This window comes from Pavona decussata, unplaced genomic scaffold (genome assembly GCF_977016875.1).
Source record: "Pavona decussata unplaced genomic scaffold, jaPavDecu1.1 SCAFFOLD_51, whole genome shotgun sequence".
In the NCBI taxonomy this organism is placed as follows: Eukaryota; Metazoa; Cnidaria; class Anthozoa; order Scleractinia; family Agariciidae; genus Pavona; species Pavona decussata.
Genome location: NW_028145473.1, coordinates 4,876,390 through 4,899,682, shown reverse-complemented (window position 1 = coordinate 4,899,682; position 23,293 = coordinate 4,876,390). Strand labels below are relative to the sequence as shown.

The following is a 23,293-nucleotide window of genomic DNA, read 5'->3' as shown; positions in this document are numbered from 1 at the left end:
ATTGTCTCTTGTTATGTTTCCGGGATGGCTAAATTAGAGGGAAGCAAACAAAATGTTTGCCGCCCCTGTGGCCAAATGAGGAAAAATTGTCTCAGGAAACAAAGGGTCGTGGGTGAGCATAACAGTAAACTGACTTTGTTGCAAGGAAAATTGTTAATGAGCAGCACTGGAAACTAGCCAACATTGCTTTCATGGTGGCTAAACTGGGAAACATATGTTTTGGAAGCAAAATTTGTGTCCGGGAAGCAAAAATATTTTCTCTTTTCTGAGCAGGAAAATTTGTTTTTCCAACATGTTTCCCGTACAGCTAAACTGGGAAACATTTGCCTCCACAACAATGTTTCCTATTTTAGTCCTGAAGGCCTTTACCAAACCTGGCCAAACCTTACCTCGGGACCTGTCCATTTTACAAACTTTCTCATAGTCTCTTACAGCTTCTTCATATTTTTCCAATTCCATGTAACTGGAAAATAATTGAGTGAGAATATTAATAATTGTAGAGACCATATTAACCCTGAATTCATATTTTTTTTGCTCCAGGTGTAGCAAGAGAGCATCAAAGAGCTTTCCATACCGTATGTAATACTGTATGTGTTGATCCATGGAAGCTTTACTCAGAAATTCATGTGCTTGTCAGTGCATAGATATTGTGAAAAGAAATTACTTAAACCACAAACTTTTAAGGCCAGTTTGGTGCCAATGCTAGTTAGAAATTACTCATGTAATGGTGCTATGGATTGAGCACACTTCAGCCAAAACTGTACTACAATCAGATCTTTCTTTAGTTGCGAGAATAAGAGAATCCATACACGTAGCTTAGGTACACTAGGAAAATTCATGAATTTCAAATTAAGTAGAAAAGCATGACTGTTCCAAGCAATTGACGTTCCAAAAAGATCCGCAAGCTAGCTGAAGCCAAGTAAGATGTTATAACTTCACTATTACACAAACCTACCATAGTAGAGGGGTATCCCCAGGGTGGTGGGGGGGGGGGGGCCCTCATCGGAATTGTAGTCCTTGCCCTATTTCAGATCAAAACATGCCACTTTCCACACCCGTTTTCAGACCTGGCCTCTAAACTTCATACGCGTTTTCAGACCTGGCTTGTAGCATAATTAAGCTTCGCATCAGTGCGAATAATACATTTAAGATACTTCTCTTTCCCTACTATTCATTTGGAGTGGAAAAGAGAAATACGTTTATACACTCCTGTGGTTCCCTTCAAAACCGTACTTAATTTAAGATGATAATGGTCAAAATTTATACCTATTTACAGACCAAAACGGCTCAAAAACCATACCCTTTGGGGCGGCACATACCTATACAGCTTATATAGGGGAGTACCCCCAGGGGAATATCCCAGGGTGTTTTAGTCTTGTTTTGTTAATCCTCTTCGCCCAAATAGTGACCAGCACTTACTTTCATCTTGTAAAATCACTGCAGGATCAAACATAAAGGTCACAAGAATTAAGGAAACAAAACACGAAATGTCTTGATGTTCAAACAAATTCTCCCAGCTAGTACCATAAGAAGTATATGAAGAGCAGTGAGGAGAATAGGAAAGTTAATACTGGGGAGGCTATTAAAAAACTTGGATTGAAAGGGTGAAGTGATAGCAGCCCTCATTCAATTTCATCCTTGAAAGTTTGTCTGAACATTTATAGATACTATGTGGTGCTTCATCACCACCCTCAAGCTGTGAAAAAGAGCAGGGAGAGGAGGGTGAACTAACCATCTTGCTCGTTTGATGTAAGCCTTCAGGTATGTGTGGTCCAACTCTATTGCCTGGGTGCAGTCATCAATAGCTTCCCCTGTTTTGTTAAGCTGAAAACAAACTCCTCAGTCTCATTTACTATTCTTTAAGCAAAGGAAAGTCTAAATATCACATCAAATACCTAACATTTCAGCCAAAACACCTTTGCTATGAGAGTGTTTTTGATTGACAGTGTGTATATGAGAACCTAATGAATTGAACCAAAGCCTGTCATTTAGACAAACATGTAAGAACCTGCTACAACCCAAAAATTACTTCTAATAGATAAGAAAAATCATTTTTACTGAAAAACTTATTAAAGACTTGCAGCTTTAGGTTTCAATAAATAAGTAGACCTGGAGCAGAAATTATAATATGCATATTATGCAAATGACAACCTATTGTAAATAATTTAATTTGTTGTAAACATCAAATATACAAGACATTTTTTACAGCTAACTTGGAAAGAATCACCCAACCATTCTGGGAAAACAAACTCTCATACCTTTGAGCAAACAAGTGCTCTGTTGTAGTAAAGTTTGGCATTAGTTGATTTATTAAGGGGATCAATTGTTAATGCTTCTGTGTAGATATCATGAGCTTCCTGGTATTTGCCACTGGAGAAAGACTCATTTCCTTCCTGTTTCTTAGACTGGAGACGTTTTGCTTTCTAAACAGGAACAGAAAAAAAAACTTCACTTGACTTCATCATGTACACAGCACCACTGTTTTTAATTTCAATAATTAAATGATTTGTTTGGAAAGGTATTCATAATATTATGCATAACCGGTCATGTTGGACATGTTGAACCAGTACTGGTAAGTAGCTGCACTTTTGACAGTAGAATATCTCAATCATTCAAAAAGATAATTGGAGATGTTGACTTGCCACAATATACAGTATGGCATCTTAAAAATATACCTCAATTCTACAAATTAAACCTTGAATGAGCTGTATTTACTTCACTTTAACATGATTCCAAGGAGATAATGAACTTGCCCATATTTCTTCAAATCAAAAGGTTGGCATCGTGTAAAGTGAGCATTGACTGAATTCATCTTGAAGTAAAAGTGTAAATTTTGCAGATCTATGTACTAGCTCTTACAGACAATGGCTCTTGAACATGAGCAAAACATTAATGTCTAACTCTGTACCTTCAAGGCTACTTTTGCTTTCTTGTGATCAGGATCATGTCTAAGAACTACATTGAAATGCTGGTAAGCTTTGTCAACATAATCCTGAAACAGGAAAATAATGATCTTTGGCAAATGATCTTGTGAATATAAATGTAAAAGCTTACACCAGCGTCCTGCTGTTTTTTAACATCCTGCCTAAGTGGTATTAAGTGAAGATGAGTTTATACAAGATTGCTGGTTTGAGTTTTGAAGAATTTACCCAACTCAAGCAAAGCCTGTGTTGAATGAGTTCTTTTGCTTTGTTCTTTGAATTAAGCCATCACATAAAAAAATGTATTTTTATGATAAAACTAGTGAGCAGCATGTCCGCGAACTCTTACAGTTGTAAAACAATAATTTATTTTCTCCTACGCTTTTCATGTGACTAACACACACTTCGTCAGGGAGTTTTACAATACAGCATAAGCAACCTGTATTATATACATGTACCTACAAAAAAGACTAAAATAAATTTTACCTTACGTAAAACTGCACCTACGCTAGCGGATTTACATGTAGGAAACAGGCAAAAAGGTGTGCAAGGTGTGACATATTTTGTGTGTGACATAATTTTGGGGCCCACGGTTTTAGCTTAAACTGTGGGCCCCAAAATTAATAATTAAAAATAATTTAATTAATTAAAAAATAAATCGTTTTACAACTTTAAGAGTGCAGACGTGCTGCTCACTAAAAAAATGTGATTAATGAGATGTTCCTGAATAAGTCTTTATATATTTTATGCATAAAAAATTAATATACTTCACATGTTTCTCATAGATATGAACAAAATAAGTAGAATTTGTACACTGTGGTGGTACCTGCACCTAAAATGTCACACCCACAGTTTTACAAGGTACTTGCAAATAATTGGAGACCTTGTGCAATGCTAGTTACCTGAAGAAATGTCTCCAACCATGCATATGATTAAGATTAGAGGGTTCACATTTACTTGAAAACAGTTATTTTTAGGGCTGGGATTTCTTTACCCTTCAAGTGTCAATAGTGACCAGGACATAATTTCTCCTTTGTTATCACTGGTTGATATAGGTCACAAGAGTAAAGGAAATGATCACCAAAGATAAATGTCATGATGTTTATTCAAATTCTCCCAATTAGTTCGTAATACAATACATCAACGAAAGTGGTGAGAATATGAATCATGTGTTGATATTGGGGCTTAAAGGGTAAAGACAATGTGATAACTTCAGGCACAAACTAAAATACTTATGATGTTATAATGCTCACTTTACTGTAAAGTACAGTTAACTACAAAGAGCTTAACTGTGTTGCTTATCACTATGGCGTGACCACAGAGTTACCATTTTGTTGACATCGTGCATTACGAACATTCCAAGGAACTTGTTATCGGAACTATGGACAATGTTCGCTACATGAACTTACTATTTATATTAGCACTCATACCCATGTCATTGTTCCTAGATCGTTTAGGTTTGCGTGCATGTGCTTATCCGAATATTATCAGTTTCGCCATCTGTTGCATATCAGGTCTTAAGAACAGCACTTTCGTGCATGTATTTTCCACATGCCAGTCTTTGTATGAATAGCACACATGCTATATTTTGATCCATTGTAAGTTTGTTTTCCTTCCCCTCCCCTACCCCCCCCCCCCCCTTTTTTTAAATAAACTTGGACTACTGGCCTGGGTGCACACCTTCCACTTAGCTATGGCCCATGGCAGGCTGGGTGGGTCCCTTATCCCACCTTATCATTAGCTACATACAAATACTGGGTCGGGGGGGTTTCATTCTCTGGGTGAGTTTGCTACCACCCCAAATCATTCACTGGGCGTCTGCTACCGCCCAAGGGTTTCTGTCCCCATTCATTATCTCTGGGTGTGTCCGCCAACCGCCCACATTCGTACATTGGGGTTTGTGTCCGCTAACCACCCCACTTAGTGGTTGTGCTTTGGGGTTTGAGTCCGCTAACCGCCCAATTTATTTTGCAGGGTGTGTTCGCTAACCACCCATTTACACCTTCCTGGGAGTGTCGCTACCACCCACGCTTGTTGCTATCCTAGGAAGCACCCAGTGTCCATAGTCCCATTTACTGCCAGACCTGTCTTGTTGTTATTAGAGTACTCTAGAGCGAAGTTGTTGTTAAACATTTTTAATTGAATGTGGAGCAAAAAACATATAAAGAAATGGGAGTCAGACTTGTTACTCTGAATCACCAGAAGCTAAATACTAGAAGCATCTAAATTCCAGCTACACTGTATAGAATCAAAACAAAGCTGGGGATCACAGATACTTTCATACTCTTGTATGAAAATATTCACATTCACAGCATCAAATTATCAATTGTGTAGAAACAACAATGGTGTATTGCTGGTAAGTCCGAGGTTAAACACGAAAAAGACTATGGGCATCAATTGTTTATGGTAGCTGCCCCAGTCCTCTGGAACAGCCTTCCTTTGTCAGTAAGGCAAGCTAAGGACATTGACACCTTTAAGCGTTTAGCTAAGACTTATTTATTTTCTAGAGCTTTTTAATAAGATTTTAATAATAATAAAAAAATTTAATTTTATAAGAATATCAATGAATCAGGATATGTATGCGAATGTATATATTTCTTTATTTTAGGATTTTAATTCTTATAGATTAGTTCGTATGTTTATTTTAATTTGTAGGTATTATTAATATTAATGAATGATTTGCCAGTAATCAGAGACCTATGTTATGCGCAGAGGATTCTGGGATCACCAGGGGGCAAACATTGCAAGTCGCCAGAAAGAAATGTATGGTGTAAAGTTGTTTCTTCGTCAAAAGCAGTGATTTTTGACAAAGAATAACGCATTTTCACCGTGATTTTGTGAGAAGCGGAGGTGGCTAATGTTGGTGGTGGTGTTTTGTATTTTGATTTCAAAGGTCATTTCTGGGTTATGCGTTTTGTTTTTGTGGTAATGACAGAGCAACTATACAAAGTGTTCGGGTTGTTTATCAACTCAGAAATGTTATAAAAGTGAATTTTTTTTAATTATCTTTACAATTTGAGACTAAACTTCCATGCCAATAGTGTTTCAGTTCCTAACCTACATGTAACCCAGCTTACTATAAATTAAGCTCCCAAGTAATAATGAGCCGTTTTGTTCTCTTTTATATTATTTAAAATAAATTAAAGATTTGCAAAACTCTTCACTTTGTCTCTATTTGCAACATGGTCAGTTCAACTACACGTACATGTATGTTGACTGTGTTTCTGCAAATAAATACACTGTTTGTTTATATCTGCTTTTTACATCACCCCTTTGTAACAGTTTTCCCTGCCTTTCTGTGTCCACATTATTTTATCACTGGATGAGTGTTCTTGTTGAAGCTATTCAATAGCCCAGGGAAAGAAACCTGTGAAGTGTATTTCCAATCACTTGCCTTTAATTTCCTTGTATTTGTCTGCACTTCCACCAGTTTAGTGTCATTGACTTTCTCTTTCATGGCTTACATTTCAGCATAAATGAAATGTAAGCATCAACACAGCATCAAGAGACATGGAGATGCAAACGTTTTGCTACACACTCACAACACATGCATATTTTACACATCCATATACAAGGAAGTAAATTCTCATAATCTTCAGGTTCTCAAAAATCCCCAGCTGTGGATCAGAGTTATACCATTCAAGGTGATATGCTTAAACTGTAACTGAAATACATTACCTGATAATAAAGACAAAGTCCTTTGACATATAGAGCATCTGAATTTATGGCGTCATTTCGTAAGATATTCCTGGTGACAGAAAATACATTAAGAGGCCATAAATGGGTGAGGTTAAAAACTTTGATTTCATGACATGTTGCCCATCATTTTAAATACATCACAACAAAAAACACATCATTTTTTTCTGTGTCTCAACCAGGGGTGTCATTAGATGCTGGTAGCCAGGTATTAACTGCTTTCGTCATGATTTCCTAAATATCTTATTACTGGGTTGTTTATAATCATGCGACAGAAGCTTAAGGTGTGCAAGGCTTATAATTCCATTTAAGCGTGAAAGTAACGCCAATAATTTCAAGGTTAACGCTTTTCAAAAAGCATCTAGTTATGTCAATTTCCTGGGAGATGATCTCAGAAAGGCGATTGTGTGACATTAGCGTAAGTTGAAAATTGAAAATATATCATGGATTTGATGATGAGACAGTTTTGGTCTAAGTCTGGATTCTATACCCAGTCTGCAGTCTGCAATCTACATTTTATACCTAGTCTGCAGTCTGCATTTTATACTGACCAATCCCCTAATAATTTGTATGAAAGTTTGACTTACTGTACATCACTTAAAGCTTCACTGTATTTTCCCATCAGGCAGTAAGCTTCTGCTCTCATCACTTTATAAAGTGTACAGGCTGGACAAACTTCAAGAATGTGATTCATACAGAACACCACCTGAACAAAAGAACATACTAAGACTTACTGTAAGCTGTGTTTACTTTAAAGATTATGGATACTGTGTAAAAATTGAGAATGATGTATTATTCTTGAAAGTGACACAGGCATACTTGGAAAAAAAAATCTGAGTGCTCCAGTCAGGAGTTGAACCTAAGACCTTCCGATTACTAGTTCGGATGCTCTACCACTGAGCTACAGGAGACTCCCACTAAAACCCATTAAACTAGGCTCATGGGACAAATATCCTCCATACTGCTAGGATTTGAATGAAAATGGTATATTTCAAGCCTGGTGAATGAATGAGAATAATGTATTATCCTTGAAAGTTTTTAGCGTTACGTTTTCCTCCTTTAAATATTTGAATCTATTTGGCTGGATTTCTTGCACAAAACATTTTCAAGAGTGAATGGATATAGATATATTATGGAAGCCGATAAGGGTCACAAGCTGTCCTTTCCAAGTTGCCGCTTCCGAGTTGTCGTTTCCAAGTTGTCGCTTCCAAGTTGTCGCTTCCAAGTTGTCGCTTCCAAGTTGTCACCTCCAAGATGTCGCTTCCGAGTTGCCAAGAGAGCTTGGGAACTAGTCGGTGGCTGTTCCTTTCGCCGCCGCCATCTCATCCTGGCGGCTTCTCATCATGGGGTTAAAGGGGGTTGACAGGCTAAACACGACTCCCGCTGTTTCGTAGGAGATACCACGGGGTGACAGGCCTGCATGACTTCTAACAATGGGAACATTTTTGAAGTGTAACCTCTTTATATTTTTGCTCTTACAAGCATGTCATTTAGAGATTTTCCTTTTTTAAAGGAAATTAGAGGTGGCTCTTTGAAGATTTCTCATTGGAAAGGCTGGTTTTGTATTAAGTGCCATTTTCCCATTAAAACATGTTTGAGGTTGGGCACTGATGGTTGATATTGTGTTACGAAAGGCAATATTTGTTTGGGGGTGTTGTCTTTTTGCTTCAATGCCGATGACCTTTCTGTAAATTTGACATCTAATAAAATTTTAATCAGATTATTTGGGTAGCCTCTACCAAGGAGTTGTGATTTAAATTTTTTAATATTATCCTTAGGCTTGTAACGTCCATTGATACAAGGAATGTATTCTTGTTGACTTTCGTTTTTTCAATAAAATTGATAAAGCCTGTAGTGTCTTTAAGATAAGACGCTTGTGTTTTAGAAATAGGCTGAAGTAATGTGTCAACTTTATTGTTTACAGTTTCCTGTAGATTTGACATTCTTTTTTTTAAATTACATTTTATTAGTGTTAGTATTTACAAGAAACAGTAGCAGTAAACTATACAAAGTACGTATAAACAGCAGCGTTTTACAAGGTATGATGAAGTGTATGCGTAAGTTACAATTAATTTTATGTGCGGTACATTTGACATTCTTGTTTTGAGATTGTTGAGCTGCTAGAGTTGACAGTTTTGCAATGTCCTGCGTTGACGATTTGTTTCTGGATTTGTTTGACAAGCCTTTCTCGTTCAGACTGCCAATACGGCGAGCCTTTGTTTTATCTCTCAGCTGAAGCTTAATTTTTTGTTGTTCACGGCGGCCGTAGTGAAACTTGGCTAAGGCAGAAATAAAACCTTGGGCGGCTTTTTGCTTAACCACCTGAATGTCTTTTTTAAATTGTTCGTCTGGCAGGATGTTTGCCCGCACGTTGTGACGGAGTGAATGGGTCCAAATGTCTCTTTAGTTTTCTCACGGATTCATCCGTTTTTCTGATTTTGGCCTCCGTTGAGGATGTGACTTCCACTTCAGCTTTTCATTTTCGTTTGGCGTCACTCTGTTTTTCTTCTTCTACAGCTTGTTCTTTTTCAGCAAGCAATCTGAGTTTGCAAGCAAAAAGTGCCGCCGGGATGAGATGGCGGCGGCGAAAGGAACAGCCACCGACTAGTTCCCAAGCTCTCTTGGCAACTCGGAAGCAACAACTCGGAAGCAACAACTTGGAAGCGACAACTTGGAAGCGACAACTTGGAAGCGACAACTCGGAAGCGACAACTCGGAAGCGACAACTTGGAAGTGACAACTCTGAAGTGACAACTTGGAAGTGACAACTCCAAAGCGACAACTTGGAAAAATATATTATGGGGGGGGGGGGGGATTTATAAAACTAGAAAACTAACAAAGTGTAACAAACCTCTTTTAGATTCTTAAATTTTTCCTGACACCCCCACCCCCTCTCTCACATTGTAATAGAATGATATCCCTCTAGGAATAGAAGCGACAACTTGTGACCCTTATCAGCTTCCGTAGATATATATATAGGTATATGTGCATAATGTATTTCTGTAACATTTTACTGTATTTTTGTGTTCTCCAAGTTTAGCTATACATAATGTACTCTGAAATTCCAGAGTAAATAGTTTATGTATGTATGTATGTATGCATGCATGCATGCATGCATGCATGCATGTATGTATGTATGTACGTATGTATGTATGTGAATGGGGACTAAGTCCTTACAAGCTTCGTCAAACATACACAGCTAGAATATAATAATCTTTAATCAATGCTCTATAATCTATAATCAATAATCACTAGGTAGTGATTCAATGTTTTTTTTCTTTCATTTTTCTATTTGATTTACCCTGTAAATATGACATAATTCAACCCTAATTGGGTTGCAAGGTTGTATGAAAAAAACTATCTAATATCTAACTATCTATCCTCAATCCTCTCTCTGTGAACCACGTTTGAGTTTTAGAGCAATGCCCTCAAAAGATTTTAATTGAAACCACACAAACCAAGGATGGCCCACAGAGTCATTTCTGTAGCATGAACGAACTAGGTGTACCAGTGTTACTACTCACCCCACCCCATCTTAGGATGGGGCTCTAGTCAATAGAGTCCCTCTAGTCAATAGGCCATTTCTGAGTTGCTGTGAACCTCATTTTGAAAGCGAGGTTAAGTGCAAAGATAAGTTTCCATTCATATGCAAACAAAGCTAATTTTCATAATAAAAACTTTGCACTTAGCCTAGCTTTCATAATGAGGTTCACAGCAACCCGGAAATGGCTTATAGAGTTTATAGAGTATGTACTGATGATGAATTATTATGATCAGTTTGCAATGTAATGATTTATGCCAACTGTGGCTCACAAGACTACACATGCATGTACCACCTGGCTTCTAAGTGGTGATGCCAACAAGTTGTATGTACTGCTTCTTCCACAGGCCCGTTGCATGTGAATGAGCATGAGGAACCATGGGAATGTAAAAAACAGCAGGCAAAGTATCTGCAAGGTACTACTTGACCATATAGGAAAACTTTCTTTGTCCTCCATCGCCCCTACCCACTGCATATAATTACTCCGAAAATTATAAAATAATGCATATCTATCATCATCATTTGTGACTGAAGCAGTCTTTGAATTATCATACTTGATTATTGCAGCTGCATCCACCCAAGAATATTTAATATCACACTACGAACTAAGTGTTCAATGAAATCCATTGTCCACTAATAATTTACCTGATAGTTTACCCCAGTTCATGGGCACCCTTAAGAATTCACTGTCTATCTAGACAAAATTTTAACTGGGTTATGCTACTACATGTAACTCGAATATCAGTGGTCACTAGGTAGTAAACCAAAAATTTCCCCCACCCCTCTACAAAGCAACCCCCCAACCCCCTCACACTCACAGGAATGTCAAATATAGCTATAAAATGTCCAAAACTTGGCAGTGAAACCACTCGCCTACGGCTTGTGGTCTCACTTGAGTTTTGAACATTTTATGACGTCATTTTATGGTCTATAAGAGTATAGACCATAGAAAACTGCCGTCGATTTGTTAAACAACTTCTGTTTTGATTGATTTGATTTGATTTTTAGGTACACTGTACCAGACAGCTGACAAGTACTATCATTTAACACTCTGGAAAAGGAAAATCTTCTTGTTTTTTAAGGATCACAGTAGTAGTATGTAGTTTTAGTTGCTGTTGTTGTCACGGCACAACAACAACAATACTTGCCAATCCACAATTAGTATTAAATATATTTGGGACTGCTACAAGGGGGAAAATGTGAGGCAGAATCCATTGAAGCAATATCTCTTTAATCATGGACAAGCCAAAGAAGAAATCATTCTTTGCAGATATGTATGTTTTTTCTCCAAATAATTTATGTCAAATAAACTATTCCAGGCTCCTTTGCGAAAACTACATAGCCTTTTGCCATTACAATCCCATCAAAACACAGTCGAGAAATGCATTTCTCCATAGGACAATAACAGCTGATCAAATTACGGGACCAATTTCGCTTGGGCAAATACATGTAGCTTGAATTGCATCCCTCAAAAGATGCTTTCAGCAAAAATTGTTGGCCTTTTTACCAACAGATACGAATTCATGGGCAATATTCAAGAACTAGACAAGATATCAAAATTATGCAAAAAAGGTCACCTGAGGAGTATATCTTCGCATTTCAAAACTTTGGCTCAATGACGTCCCTTTTGCGAAAAGACATGAAGGCTTCTGTTGACCGCTTACCTCGATTCCTCGCTTTAGTTTTCTAACTGCTGGTCTATATCACTTTCTTCATCATTATACATCCCTTCGACAGAGTTTTCATTAGCCAAACATGCCAGCACTGCTTAAATAGTCCAATATTTGCCATATTTGTAGAGTATTCATGTGAAAAGAACATGGTAGATGTTATCTGCTTCGGTTCCACTGTCTGTTCGCTTGGAATCTCAAATGGAGTTTTTGCTTGCTGTTCTTGAGTTTTAAAAAAACTGTTTCTTTCCATTTTCAATCTTTTAAATGTACATAAACACTCCAATGATACAAAACTTTGGCTTTGAAAATCAAATACACTGGCCAACGTGGCGGCCACCTTTTAAAATAATTATTATTGTTTGAGTGAAAATGGATTCTGATTGGTTTACGAGGATTTATTGATCGATTTTGGCAGAACAATTTTACTCCAAAATCGAGATATGGCGTGCAAAATCTTCTTCTTCTGCTCCTCTTGAGCCCGCAATTAAATACATTTTCAGACTGTGCATAGTACATCAGACTCTTAATCAGATTTTTGCAAAGTCAGCATTTAATGGCTGGTCTCTACATTGTGTTGTGTTGTTTGCAAGAAGACAACAATTTCTTTATACTGTGTCTTTCTGCTTTGGCGTATATATGGGAATCTGACAAAGTACTTTGGAGGTTGTGGGCAGGAAACCATGTACCCCTGAGGTAGAAATGCTTCTAGTTAGTTCATACTACAGAAACCATGTACCCTTGGAGTAGTAATGCTTCTATTATTAGTTCATACTACAGAAGCCATGTACCCCTGGAGTAGTAATGCTTCTAGTTGGGTCATACCACAGAAACCATATACCCCTGGAGTAGTAATGCTTCTAGTTGGGTCATACCACAGAAGCCATGTACCCCTGGGGTAGTAATGCTTCTAGTTAGTTCATACTACAGAAGCCATGTACCCCTGGAGTAGTAATGCTTCTAGTTGGGTCATACCACAGAAGCCATGTACCCCTGGGGTAGTAATGCTTCTAGTTAGTTCATACTACAGAAGCCATGTACCCCTGGAGTAGTAATGCTTCTAGCTGGGTCAATTACCACAGAAGCCATGTACCCCTGGAGTAGTAATGCTTATAGTTAGTTCATACTACAGAAGCCATGTACCCCTGGGGTAGTAATGCTTCTAATAAGTTCATACTACAGAAACCATGTACCCCTAAAGTAGTAATGCTCCTAATTAGTTCATACCAGGTACTACAGAAACCATGTACCCCTGGGGTAGTAATGCTTCTGGTTAGTTCATACAATAAAAACCATGTAACACTAGGGTAGTAATGCTTCTAGTTAGTGCATATTTCAGAAACCATGTACCCCTGGGGTAGTAATGCTTCTAGTTAGTTCATACTACAGAAACCATGTTAAGGTCTTTCAGTTGTGGGTCTCTTGGCTTGCCAATTAAGTCCTACACTGTACCTACCATCATTTACACATATATGAACAGGAAGAAATACCTTTCTGTAATCCTCTTTATCATGAGCTTGAAATGCTGATGACTCATATTCTTGAACCATTCGTGTAGTACGTAGCTGATGATTTAACAGATCAACTTAAGGTGGCCGAATACAGTGTTTTAGTGTACAGGTGTTAGAGGACGTTTTTTGGAAACTATGTACTTCTGGACGCCCAAAATTGGTATGGTGTAAGACTAACTAAGAAGGAATGTATTTTCGTACGTCTTGTTGAGCTAAGTACCGTTTCCATGGCAACGTGGCAAACTATTAAACGTCCATAAATAGAAGGTTTCCTTTATTTTTAGAAAATGTACTCATTAGATTTTTTCCATTTTTTGTATCCAGAAAAACTCACAAAACACTGACACAGTTGCACTACTTTCATGTAATTTTAACAGAGAGATCTCCTGTAAATATTGATTTTGCATTTTAATGTTTTGTGAAGATACCCTCTGTTAGATTTAGGTTTCTCTTTGTGGGCAAGTTACGCTTTTAGGGAACTAATTTCATGCCAAATGTCACGAAATTCTAATGAGCGGTTCCTTAGAAAACAGTTCATTTCCACAAAAACAACCAGTCACAATTTTTTGGTCAAATACGCATGCGTGGCTTTAATTGGGTTTCATGGCAAAGATGAAAAGCATGCAAAAGGTCTTGGTGAATGACCTTTTTTGCTCGGAAAGAAAACAAAAAGGGTCCAGAAACGAGGAAACTTAGTTATTTAGGATCAAAATGTAACTTTATTATCCATTTGAGGGGTCACTTTATCGATTTGCGTACCACTAACAGAATCTGTAAAGCGCGCAAACTGTGTTCGGCCACCGTAATGAGTGGCTTAGAACATTCTATTACGAACAGCAACAACAACAAAAATCTTCATTTTCTTAATTTTTACCTATTTAAAATAGTGCTAGTCTTGGCAGGCCTGTTTATTGAAGTTTAATTACAATTTTTTTTTATTTCATAAATTATATACATTTGTAGTAAAAAAAAAAAAGAACAATAATATTATTAGATAGAATAGAAAGGAGAGAGAAAAAGAAAGAGAGATTTACACCTGTATACGAAGTTTATGGCAAGGTTGGTTAAAATGAGGAATGATAAAGAATTGTTACATACCTGTAGGTGATTAATGTTTGCTACTGAGGATTCGACTTTAGAGATAATCTCGGTATGTCAATAATGGAATCTCCTTACGGAACACTCAACATTATATTTTGAATTCTATTTTTGAACATTTTTTTTTTGGTAATTCTCTCAGAGAGCATGTAAGTCTTGAGAGGTTTATGTAGAAATTGTAAGGATTGGGTGTTGTGAGAATGGATACATGCAACTGGTACATTTTGCTCATGATATACCTGACAAGTGTATAAATATTTCATTACACATACTTACATCATTTTGAGCATCCTTATTTTTGGGGTCCTTGTCAAGGACCTTCTGCAGATAATTTGCTGCATTTCCAATAGAACCCATCACAAGGTGACATTTAGCAGTCCTGTAATAACCCTGTGACCAAAAACACCCTTGAGATCAATGTCATTCATGTACAGATACATGACATGTAAACCTGTAAGCAATAATTATTGATACACTTTATTTAGCAGGCAGCTGTCAGAGTCCAAGAAATTTGCTTTCTATAAAAAAATTACATGTACTAGGTTGTGTCCAAGTACCTCCTACAGTTATCTCAGAATCAGGAAAGAGATTTCCACAATAGTGGCATGACTAATAAAGTTCTAGTCTCATGGTACATTTTTCGAGAGGACTGGCTGCTTAAAATTACTTCTTGCTTTAGGTCTTGTGCACGAAGTTGGTTACCAGTAACCACATGCATAAAATTTTGAATGACATCAGAAAACTCTCAATTTTGGCGCGTACAAAAATTGTAGGTCATAAAAACCAGGTAAATTAAAACTTACAATGAGCATACATCCCATACATGCTGTTATTTTTAAAATACGCCAGTTCCGAGGAAATTGAAGATCCAAGATTGAAGAAAACAGGATTCAAAATGTTTCCCTCTTTCCAGTGAAAAATACTCTTGACTCAATATTAAAAAAAAAATCAATAAAGATTGTAGCAAACTACAATACACATAGTTTGTGTCTACATTTGTCTTTCACTTGTTTCCTGTTCACCAAAGGGTTAAGGATAGAAGATCTTGGATATAATGTCACTTGAACTTACCACAAAAATCTTTACTCATTCAAAGAACTGCTTCAGCATTCGCTTTGATAAACCCATCAAATTGTGCTTTGGGCATCCTCAAAGGATGATTTCTCTGCTCAAAAAAACTCCCTGAATTTGGTATTTCTCTTGATGTTTCAGGGGTGTAAATTGACAAGCAATAATTGATGCCCGCTTAACAATCAGGACCCCTACTATGTGTATTTGTCTATTACCCCTTAAGAGTGCCACGTCATCATTACCCATTTATTCCGTGCATGCCCTGTTCAGGCAACATCAAGATTGTTTCTGAATATACAAACTTTATATTTTAACTGTAATTACTATTATGTGGGGGCTCAAATGATGCCTCAGCCAAAACCCCGCAGGGGCAATAAATTTCAATTAAATTTTGTTCACTGTGCCTGCCACAAGAGATGAGACATTTACATGACAAGCGATGCTATTAAACTAAGAGTCCTTTTTATAAGGCGCAACAAGTAACTGATAAGGAGAAGATGCAAGCTTACTCAAACTCTACGTGAGGACAATGCACAAAGTTCAAAGCCCAGAAGACTGGAGTCTGGTGAGTTATCCACTTGGCCACTGCATGTACTTATGTAAAGTTCCAACTGGTTACTATTGGAATTAGTAGCCTTTTCAATGATAGTGAAATAATAATATTCACAGTTTCCAGGATGTACAAACAGAACAATATGTTGTGAAAGACGTGAAATGAATAAGAGAAGTAAATTAAAGCTCATTTTAAAGTTTTGTAATCTTGTTTGAGGATCTGCATGCCTTATTTAACTTCAAGGTCTTGTAGGTAAGATATACAGTGTGTTTGATATAAATTTCAGCAAAAAGGTGAAGCTTAACAGAGTGGAGCTTTAGTGGTAATACTAATTAAAATTAATATAGGTGAAGTTATCTCTACCAAAATCATTGAAAACTGAAATAGTTATATAATATTAGCACAATTTTGATAAAAACAAGAAAGACATGAAGGCTTATAGTAAAAGCGGCAAAATACTTTCTTTTACTTTATGGTAGTTTATCATCATCTCAGACACACACTAACCTTCAAAAAATTTTCATCAAGTTTAATTGCACTCTGTGCATCTTCAAGAGCTTTATCATAAGTTCCTAGCATCATGAAGGCTGCTGAGCGATTGCCATAATATGTGGCTACTGTAGGAGCCAACTCTGAAAATACAAAATTGGTATGATTCAGTGTCATTGATGAGCAGAACATGACAACAGTATTTGCCCCAAAAGAGCACCCATCTCCAAATGGAGCATACAAAGAGGCTGTACCCACAAAACATGAAAACAATTGAAGGGCTTGGTGGAAAACTATCCTAAGTGGAAAATTTGCCTGAAATTTTTTTTTTGTCAAAAGTGCCTGAATTTTTGCATGTGGCCTTCAAATTAATGGGAAAACAATGCTCTGTATTTTTTCCGTTAATTTGCGCTTCGTTTTCGAGAAATAACGTATGCAAAAAACCAAGTTTTTTTGGCGGCGTGTCTTTGCAATCTTTTGTTCGAACGAGAAACAAAAGAAACCTTTTGTTTCAAAGCAGCGAAGCGTGGCTTTTTGCGCTTGTAAGTCGTTCCGATGTTACAATGGGATCATTGAAATTCACTTCGATTAGAGAAGTTCCTTCGGTGGCCAAAGGGATTAATGTGGTGTGCGGTCCAGTCGATTGAGTGATCCTGGAAGCGGGACGTCAGTTCGATCCGCGCACCTGGAGCCTTTTTTTTTTCTCTTTTTTTTCTTCCTTCGTTTCAAAGTAAAGTAAACCATTAACGGCTAGAGGCATAACCGCCTTTTGTTGAATGTTGGGCTGTTTTTTTTTTACGGGTTTGTCTCAGTTTTTACATGTGGGCTTCGTTTTAGTCAACAAACATTGCCCTGTATTTTTTTCTTTCGCTGGTTTGCTCTTCGTTTTCGAGAAATAACGTATGCAAAAAAACTCAGTTTTCCTAGCGGCATCTTTTGGATATCTTTTGTTTTAAGAACGGTTTTGTTTCACTGAACAGTAAAGTCAGCGAAGCGTTGTATTAGCCGCTCGCTGTTCGAACCGATACACCGAAGTAATCTGATGGTATAATCGAAGCACCGTTATTGTCGTCTCTTCGTTGGCGCAAGCGATTGACTCACTGTACTGGAATCCATTACATTTTTCGTGGGACCGGTTCGACACGAAGACAGTCTGTATTTTTTTTTCTCTCTTCTTTTTGAAACCAAAACATCTGTTTAAAAAACGTGCTTTCGAAACTGCTAAAATCAAGTTCACGGCGAAATCCGTCTTCGATTAAAGTGAAGTTTGAGCATCTAATCTGAACGTTTCAAGTTTTCAAAAAGCGACATCAACAGCCTGAAAAAGGCGGTGAGCTTTACACTTCAGAGAACAACGACAAAGACAATGGCGAATCATACTATTAAAAAGCAACAACATATCAGCTATAGCAGAGATAGTGACAGATAGATAGCAGAGATACATACTTCAGCATCTAGAGCATTCCACATGACCTATAAAAATATACTTCATAGAGTTTTTTATGAACAAAAACTAAAAACAACTTCAATTTTGCCAAAAGTGAACACAAGAACTCTACCATACCATTCATGACAGGATTTGCATCTACAGTGTTCAACTCTTATAAAATGTTACATGCAGCTTACCTCAGTTAGTGTAGGGATTAAGTTTGTAAAAAAAACGTTTAGTGTAATTTGGAGGCCTATTTACTCAATTTAATTAAGGTTCAATTGATGGTAAGTGTTACCCAGGTCCAACATTACGAGAGCAGTTATTACAAACAGTTTGTCAAGGAATGTGAGAATTATCAGCGATTCTCATTCCAGTGGCTAGGAAGGACAAGTTTTTGAAAAAATTCCATGGGTAACATGCTCATTTAGGCACACTTTGCAAAATTTTTTCTTACATTAGTGCCCTACACTATACACTGTAAAAAACTACACTACACTGTAAAAAAGACTAATTTTATGATTATCAGCTCTCCAAATAAGCGTGTAAGTAATATAAAAATCCACGACATTGAACAACAAGATTTTATTAAATATCTCGGAATTTATATTGACAAACATCTTAAATGGGAACAACAAATTAAGCACGTTAAAAGTAAAATATCAAAAAATACTGGAATTATCAATAAATTAAGGTTTTTTGTCGACCTGAATACTCTGAAATATTATACACTAATTTATCCTTACATCAACTATGGTTTAATAAGCTGGGGCAACACCTACACCACCCATCTCAACAAAATTCGCACCGTCCAAAACAGATGTGTAAAAAATATATTCTTTGCTCACAAAAGAGAAAATGCCATTGTTTACTTCAATCTACTGGGAATTCTAACCATTGACAATGCATTCAAACTCAAGGTTGCCATTTTCACGTTCAAAATAATAAATGATCAAATATGTCCTGTTTTTGCAAACTCTATTTCCACAGCATCCTCTCGGCACTCGTACAATACCCGATTTTCATCTCGACAAAATTTTAGCAGACCAAAAATACGTACTAACTACGGTAAACACACTTTTCAATTCGCAGCATCACAAATATGGGAAACAATAGACTGTAACATTAAGCAATCAAACTCCGCTTCTTCGTTTAAAACCAAATACAGGAAAAATTTGCTTATGAACTGACAGTAATGTAGAGTTCTTCACTGTCATCCGTTTGCTAAACACTCTCTTTTTCTTTTTCAAACCTTTCCAAATAATTTTCTCTTCCACCGAAATAATTTTCTCTTCGATCGTAAGCAGTGCCCAACTCGAAAGCAGCATGCTCCTTTGGGCACTGCTCACACTAAACCAAACAAATTTATCCTAATTCTTCTTAATCCTCCTTTGTAATATAAATGTTTATTGTTTTTTATGTATTGTATTGAATCTCATTGTACGTGTGAAAAATAAAATTGAATTGAATTGAATTGTACCCAAAATATCTTCTGATGGTAAAAGTGATTTATGTCACAAGGAGCACAAGAACCATGTCTGCCCCTTGAGGCTGGTTTTGGTTGGTGCAAGAGTTGATCGGTTTAAAACCTGACTTCATATACAATTCCACTGCCATTTGAAACGTTTACCATGACCCACGATAACACATGAATGAGCTTGGAACACCCTCATACGTTTCTACATCATATCTTCTCTTTCCATTTCACACATAATCCCTGCTAACTTGGACTACGATCTTGTTCTACTGGAGCTTTGCAACATGACTCTTTTCTTCGCAATACAGAAAAGTATGAATTCTATACATCAATAATATTTCATGTTCATGTTAATGGATAGTGAGCTTGGTCTGCCAGTGTGTTATAATTTTGGTAAAAAAAAAAAAAAAAAAGAAAAGAAAAGAGAAAAAAAATTTCTCTCCTTCCTGGCCGAGACTCGAACTCGCAAATTAATGTTCTGACCGAGGGACACTTGGAGCTCTGGGGTGGGTGAGTGACGTGAAAACTACAGAAAAAAAAAAGAAAGGGTGTTACTAGAAGCAAGGTGTCAAGCCCATGGCCGCTTAACAAATACAACTTTTGTTTTAAACATGTACAAGAAAACAAATACTGTACCTTCTGCAATACTTTTTCCATATACAGTGTATGTATTATTTTACAAATATTAGACACATACACAATCACAATCACACAATAGTAGACCACATACATTTTTTAATCTACTGTAATTATTTCATCTTGTAATCATCTGTTGTAACTATACTTTTCTTTCTATGTTAATTTTATGTAAATGGTGTGAAATAAATGAACCTTACATACAATTACCGGTATATTTATACAATGAACAGGGCAAACCTCGGGTTTTGACTGGTCTAGAGGAGTTTGTAATTAATATACAAATGCACAAATGATGTAACTGAGTGATGTGACCAACATACATGAATGTGAGTGACTTGTACAAGATTTTTTGCAAAAAAACTTGTTTAGTGCCAGTTGTTAAGCATTTTCACTCGTTCAAATTAAATTCAGTTTTGTATTCATATTGCTCTACTGAACAGATTTCCCATGTTTGTGAGTGAAGAAATGGGGGAGTTTGTCTAGACAAAGATGTATGTTTTACGCTTGAACAAACACCTAAAAAAGAGAGCTGTTCATGATGCTTTGTTTGGAAGCAAAAAGCAAGAAGGCTGATCAGTATTTTAATGAGGCTTAGGAAACTGATCCCTACCAAAGCCAAACTTTAGATTTATAAGACAGCGATTTTACCCCATCTTACATACATGTATTACAACCGAGTCTGGCATTTTTTTAAGGCTTCAGGTAGAAAGAAACTGGAACATGAATGAAAGAGGTCTCAGGGCAATTTTCTGTAACTGGAACTTGTCATACCACAACTTATTAAAACACGCTAGTCTTACTACATTATATAACAAGCGTCTGCAAGATGTAGCAATATTTATGTTCAAGGTCAAACATAAGTTACTCCCTAAGAATATTCTGGACCTGTTCAGCAGAATGCCATCTAATCATTATCTGAGAAATTCTGATTTCTATATCCCACGATTTAACAACATCAGGCATTGGAAACATTCATTGAAGTTCTTCGGACCACGACTTTGGTCCAAACTTAGCCCAGGAGACAGAGAGAGACAGCCGTTAACAGCCTTCATGGCCAATATTAGAAAAAGAGATCTCACTAGCTTGGTGGAGAACGACGTTTGTAATGGCAACTGCCCCAAGTGTAGATTGCTAGATTTTAGATGCCTGTAGATTGTAGATTTTATAGATACAGATTTGAATTAAGTAATTATTAATTACTGATATGTTTTATTATTGTATATAGTTATTGTAGCCCAGGATTTGATTGTTGCAAATTTTAAAGATTGTTGTATGTTTTAATTAGGATAGTGTGCCTGATTTGACACTAAAATAGAGTTGTTATTATTTTTTATTAATATTATTAATAATAATAATAATAATAATAATAATAATAATATTATTATTATTATTATTATTATTATGCTGCAGGGAAACATGTTAATTAAAATAAAGATTATGATGCTTACATTATTTTAGCAGTTCAAACATGTGACATGTGCAAAATCGTTTTAAAATCAGTTTATAATTTAGAGGATTTTCAAGAAAGAACTTGAAATTTCAATTTTGGAAGATTTTGGTCACGTGCTAAGCAACAGGTTCTTGGCAGATTCCTGTTAATTAGTGTAGCAGTACACACACAGAAGTTGTGGAAAGTGAAGTACTGTAATAAATCATGTTGTTGACTATTGAGGGTAATGTAAGTGCTAATTCATTATTGACAGCTGGGAAAAATGGGCCTTGACAAAATTCAGGTTAAAAGCTGTGATTTTATTTTGAACCCTGTGGGCCTGTACTCTGATAACACACAGAGTACATCAAAACATGGTAAGAACATCAGTCACCCTACAAACCACAGGCAAGTAGGCTTCTTCTTTTTCTTACCACATTTTGATGTCATCTACACTGTATGCATTGTCAGAGTGCAGATGCAAGACAAAATGAAATGTATGAAATTCATTTAGTTTTGATATTAGTCAAAACATGATCAGTTCTTGCTACTGCCGCACAATATTTAACTTAACGACCATTCAAATTTTATTCCTGGAAATTTTTGGGGCATTCCATTATGTTTGATTACTGAAACTCATCAAACCTAATTCCATGTTTACTGTCAATTCGACCGGCTTCAACTGAATTTATGATCGTGAACATTTGGTTAAATCTGATAGATGTATCAGGGTTTGTTTAACAAGGATATCACATTCTTGGATATTCTCACAAAATAACCAAGGTAAGTACAGAAAGCTTCCGAACATGTTAAGCCAATAACCACAAAGTGAAACAAGTAAAACACCTCTTCCTGCCATGGATCAGAAATTATTTCAGTTAATTTTTACATGATCGGGTGTACTGTCAGTCAACACTGTTCTGACGTGCACTAAGCTTAAAAACAACATTTAGTTAAATCAGATAGATGTATCAGGGTTTGTTTAACAAGGATATCACATTCTTGGATATTCTCACAAAATAACCAAGGTAAGTACAGAAAGCTTCCGAACATGTTAAGCCAATAACCACAAAGTGAAACAAGTAAAACACCTCTTCCTGCCATGGATCAGAAATTATTTCAGTTAATTTTTGCATGATCGGGTGTGATGTCAGTCAACACTGTTCTGACTTGCACTAAGCTTAAAAACAACAGTAAAACCCTGTTTCCATGCGGTTTCAATGCATCGACGACTCCATTACAATCGGCGCTCGCGAGAACGGATCAATGAACAGGCAGTGGCGAGCAATGTAAAAGGATGTACCGGCATCTTGCGAGTCACATGGGCAAGCTAATATTTAAATAAATTTGATGGTGTTTAATGGCAACCTTGGTTTCATCCAGACATAAATAAGAACAGACTGTTACCTATTGCTTCTGTGTACAGCTGGAGAGCCGCTTCGTAGTGTTTCTCTACGTATTTCTTATTCCCTTCGATTTTTTTTGCATGAGCCATTGCACCACTGAAACAGAAAGGTGACATCACAAATAATTTTGAACTTACTGATAGAAAAAGTATGTTTGTAATAAATGAGTGATCATACTTGTCCTTTTCAGGCTCCTCCTGATCTACATCCATTTGCTGTACATCTTCTTGATGCGAATTTTGAGTCTCCGTCTCTCTTTCTACGTCGGCCATGTTTCAAGGCAACTGTACTAGTTCCAGTCCCCACTGTCAGGGGTATCGCCTTAGAGGTGGCCTGGAGTGTTGAGAAAAGATAACATCGGCC

General features: G+C 36.7%; 1 protein-coding gene across 3 annotated transcripts in view; it reads right to left on the bottom strand.

Annotated features, from left to right (window-relative positions):
* LOC146481185 (dnaJ homolog subfamily C member 7-like) overlaps positions 1-23,268 on the bottom strand; it is a 30,849-nt gene extending 7,581 nt beyond the window's left edge. For 2 of the 3 annotated variants that reach the window (XM_085108858.1, XM_085108859.1), the window contains exons 1-11: positions 23,108-23,268; positions 22,932-23,026; positions 16,569-16,693; positions 14,714-14,827; positions 13,319-13,393; positions 7,205-7,323; positions 6,600-6,669; positions 2,909-2,992; positions 2,259-2,423; positions 1,733-1,824; positions 390-463 (exon numbers count right to left, since the gene is read on the bottom strand). In XM_085108858.1, the coding sequence (XP_084964984.1) occupies positions 390-463; positions 1,733-1,824; positions 2,259-2,423; positions 2,909-2,992; positions 6,600-6,669; positions 7,205-7,323; positions 13,319-13,393; positions 14,714-14,827; positions 16,569-16,693; positions 22,932-23,026; positions 23,108-23,202 (1,108 nt within the window). In that variant the 5' untranslated portion in view covers positions 23,203-23,268. The remainder of the gene's footprint in view (positions 1-389; positions 464-1,732; positions 1,825-2,258; positions 2,424-2,908; positions 2,993-6,599; positions 6,670-7,204; positions 7,324-13,318; positions 13,394-14,713; positions 14,828-16,568; positions 16,694-22,931; positions 23,027-23,107) is intronic. The other variant, XM_085108860.1, reaches the window with a different exon arrangement.
* Positions 23,269-23,293: the final 25 nt, after the last annotated feature.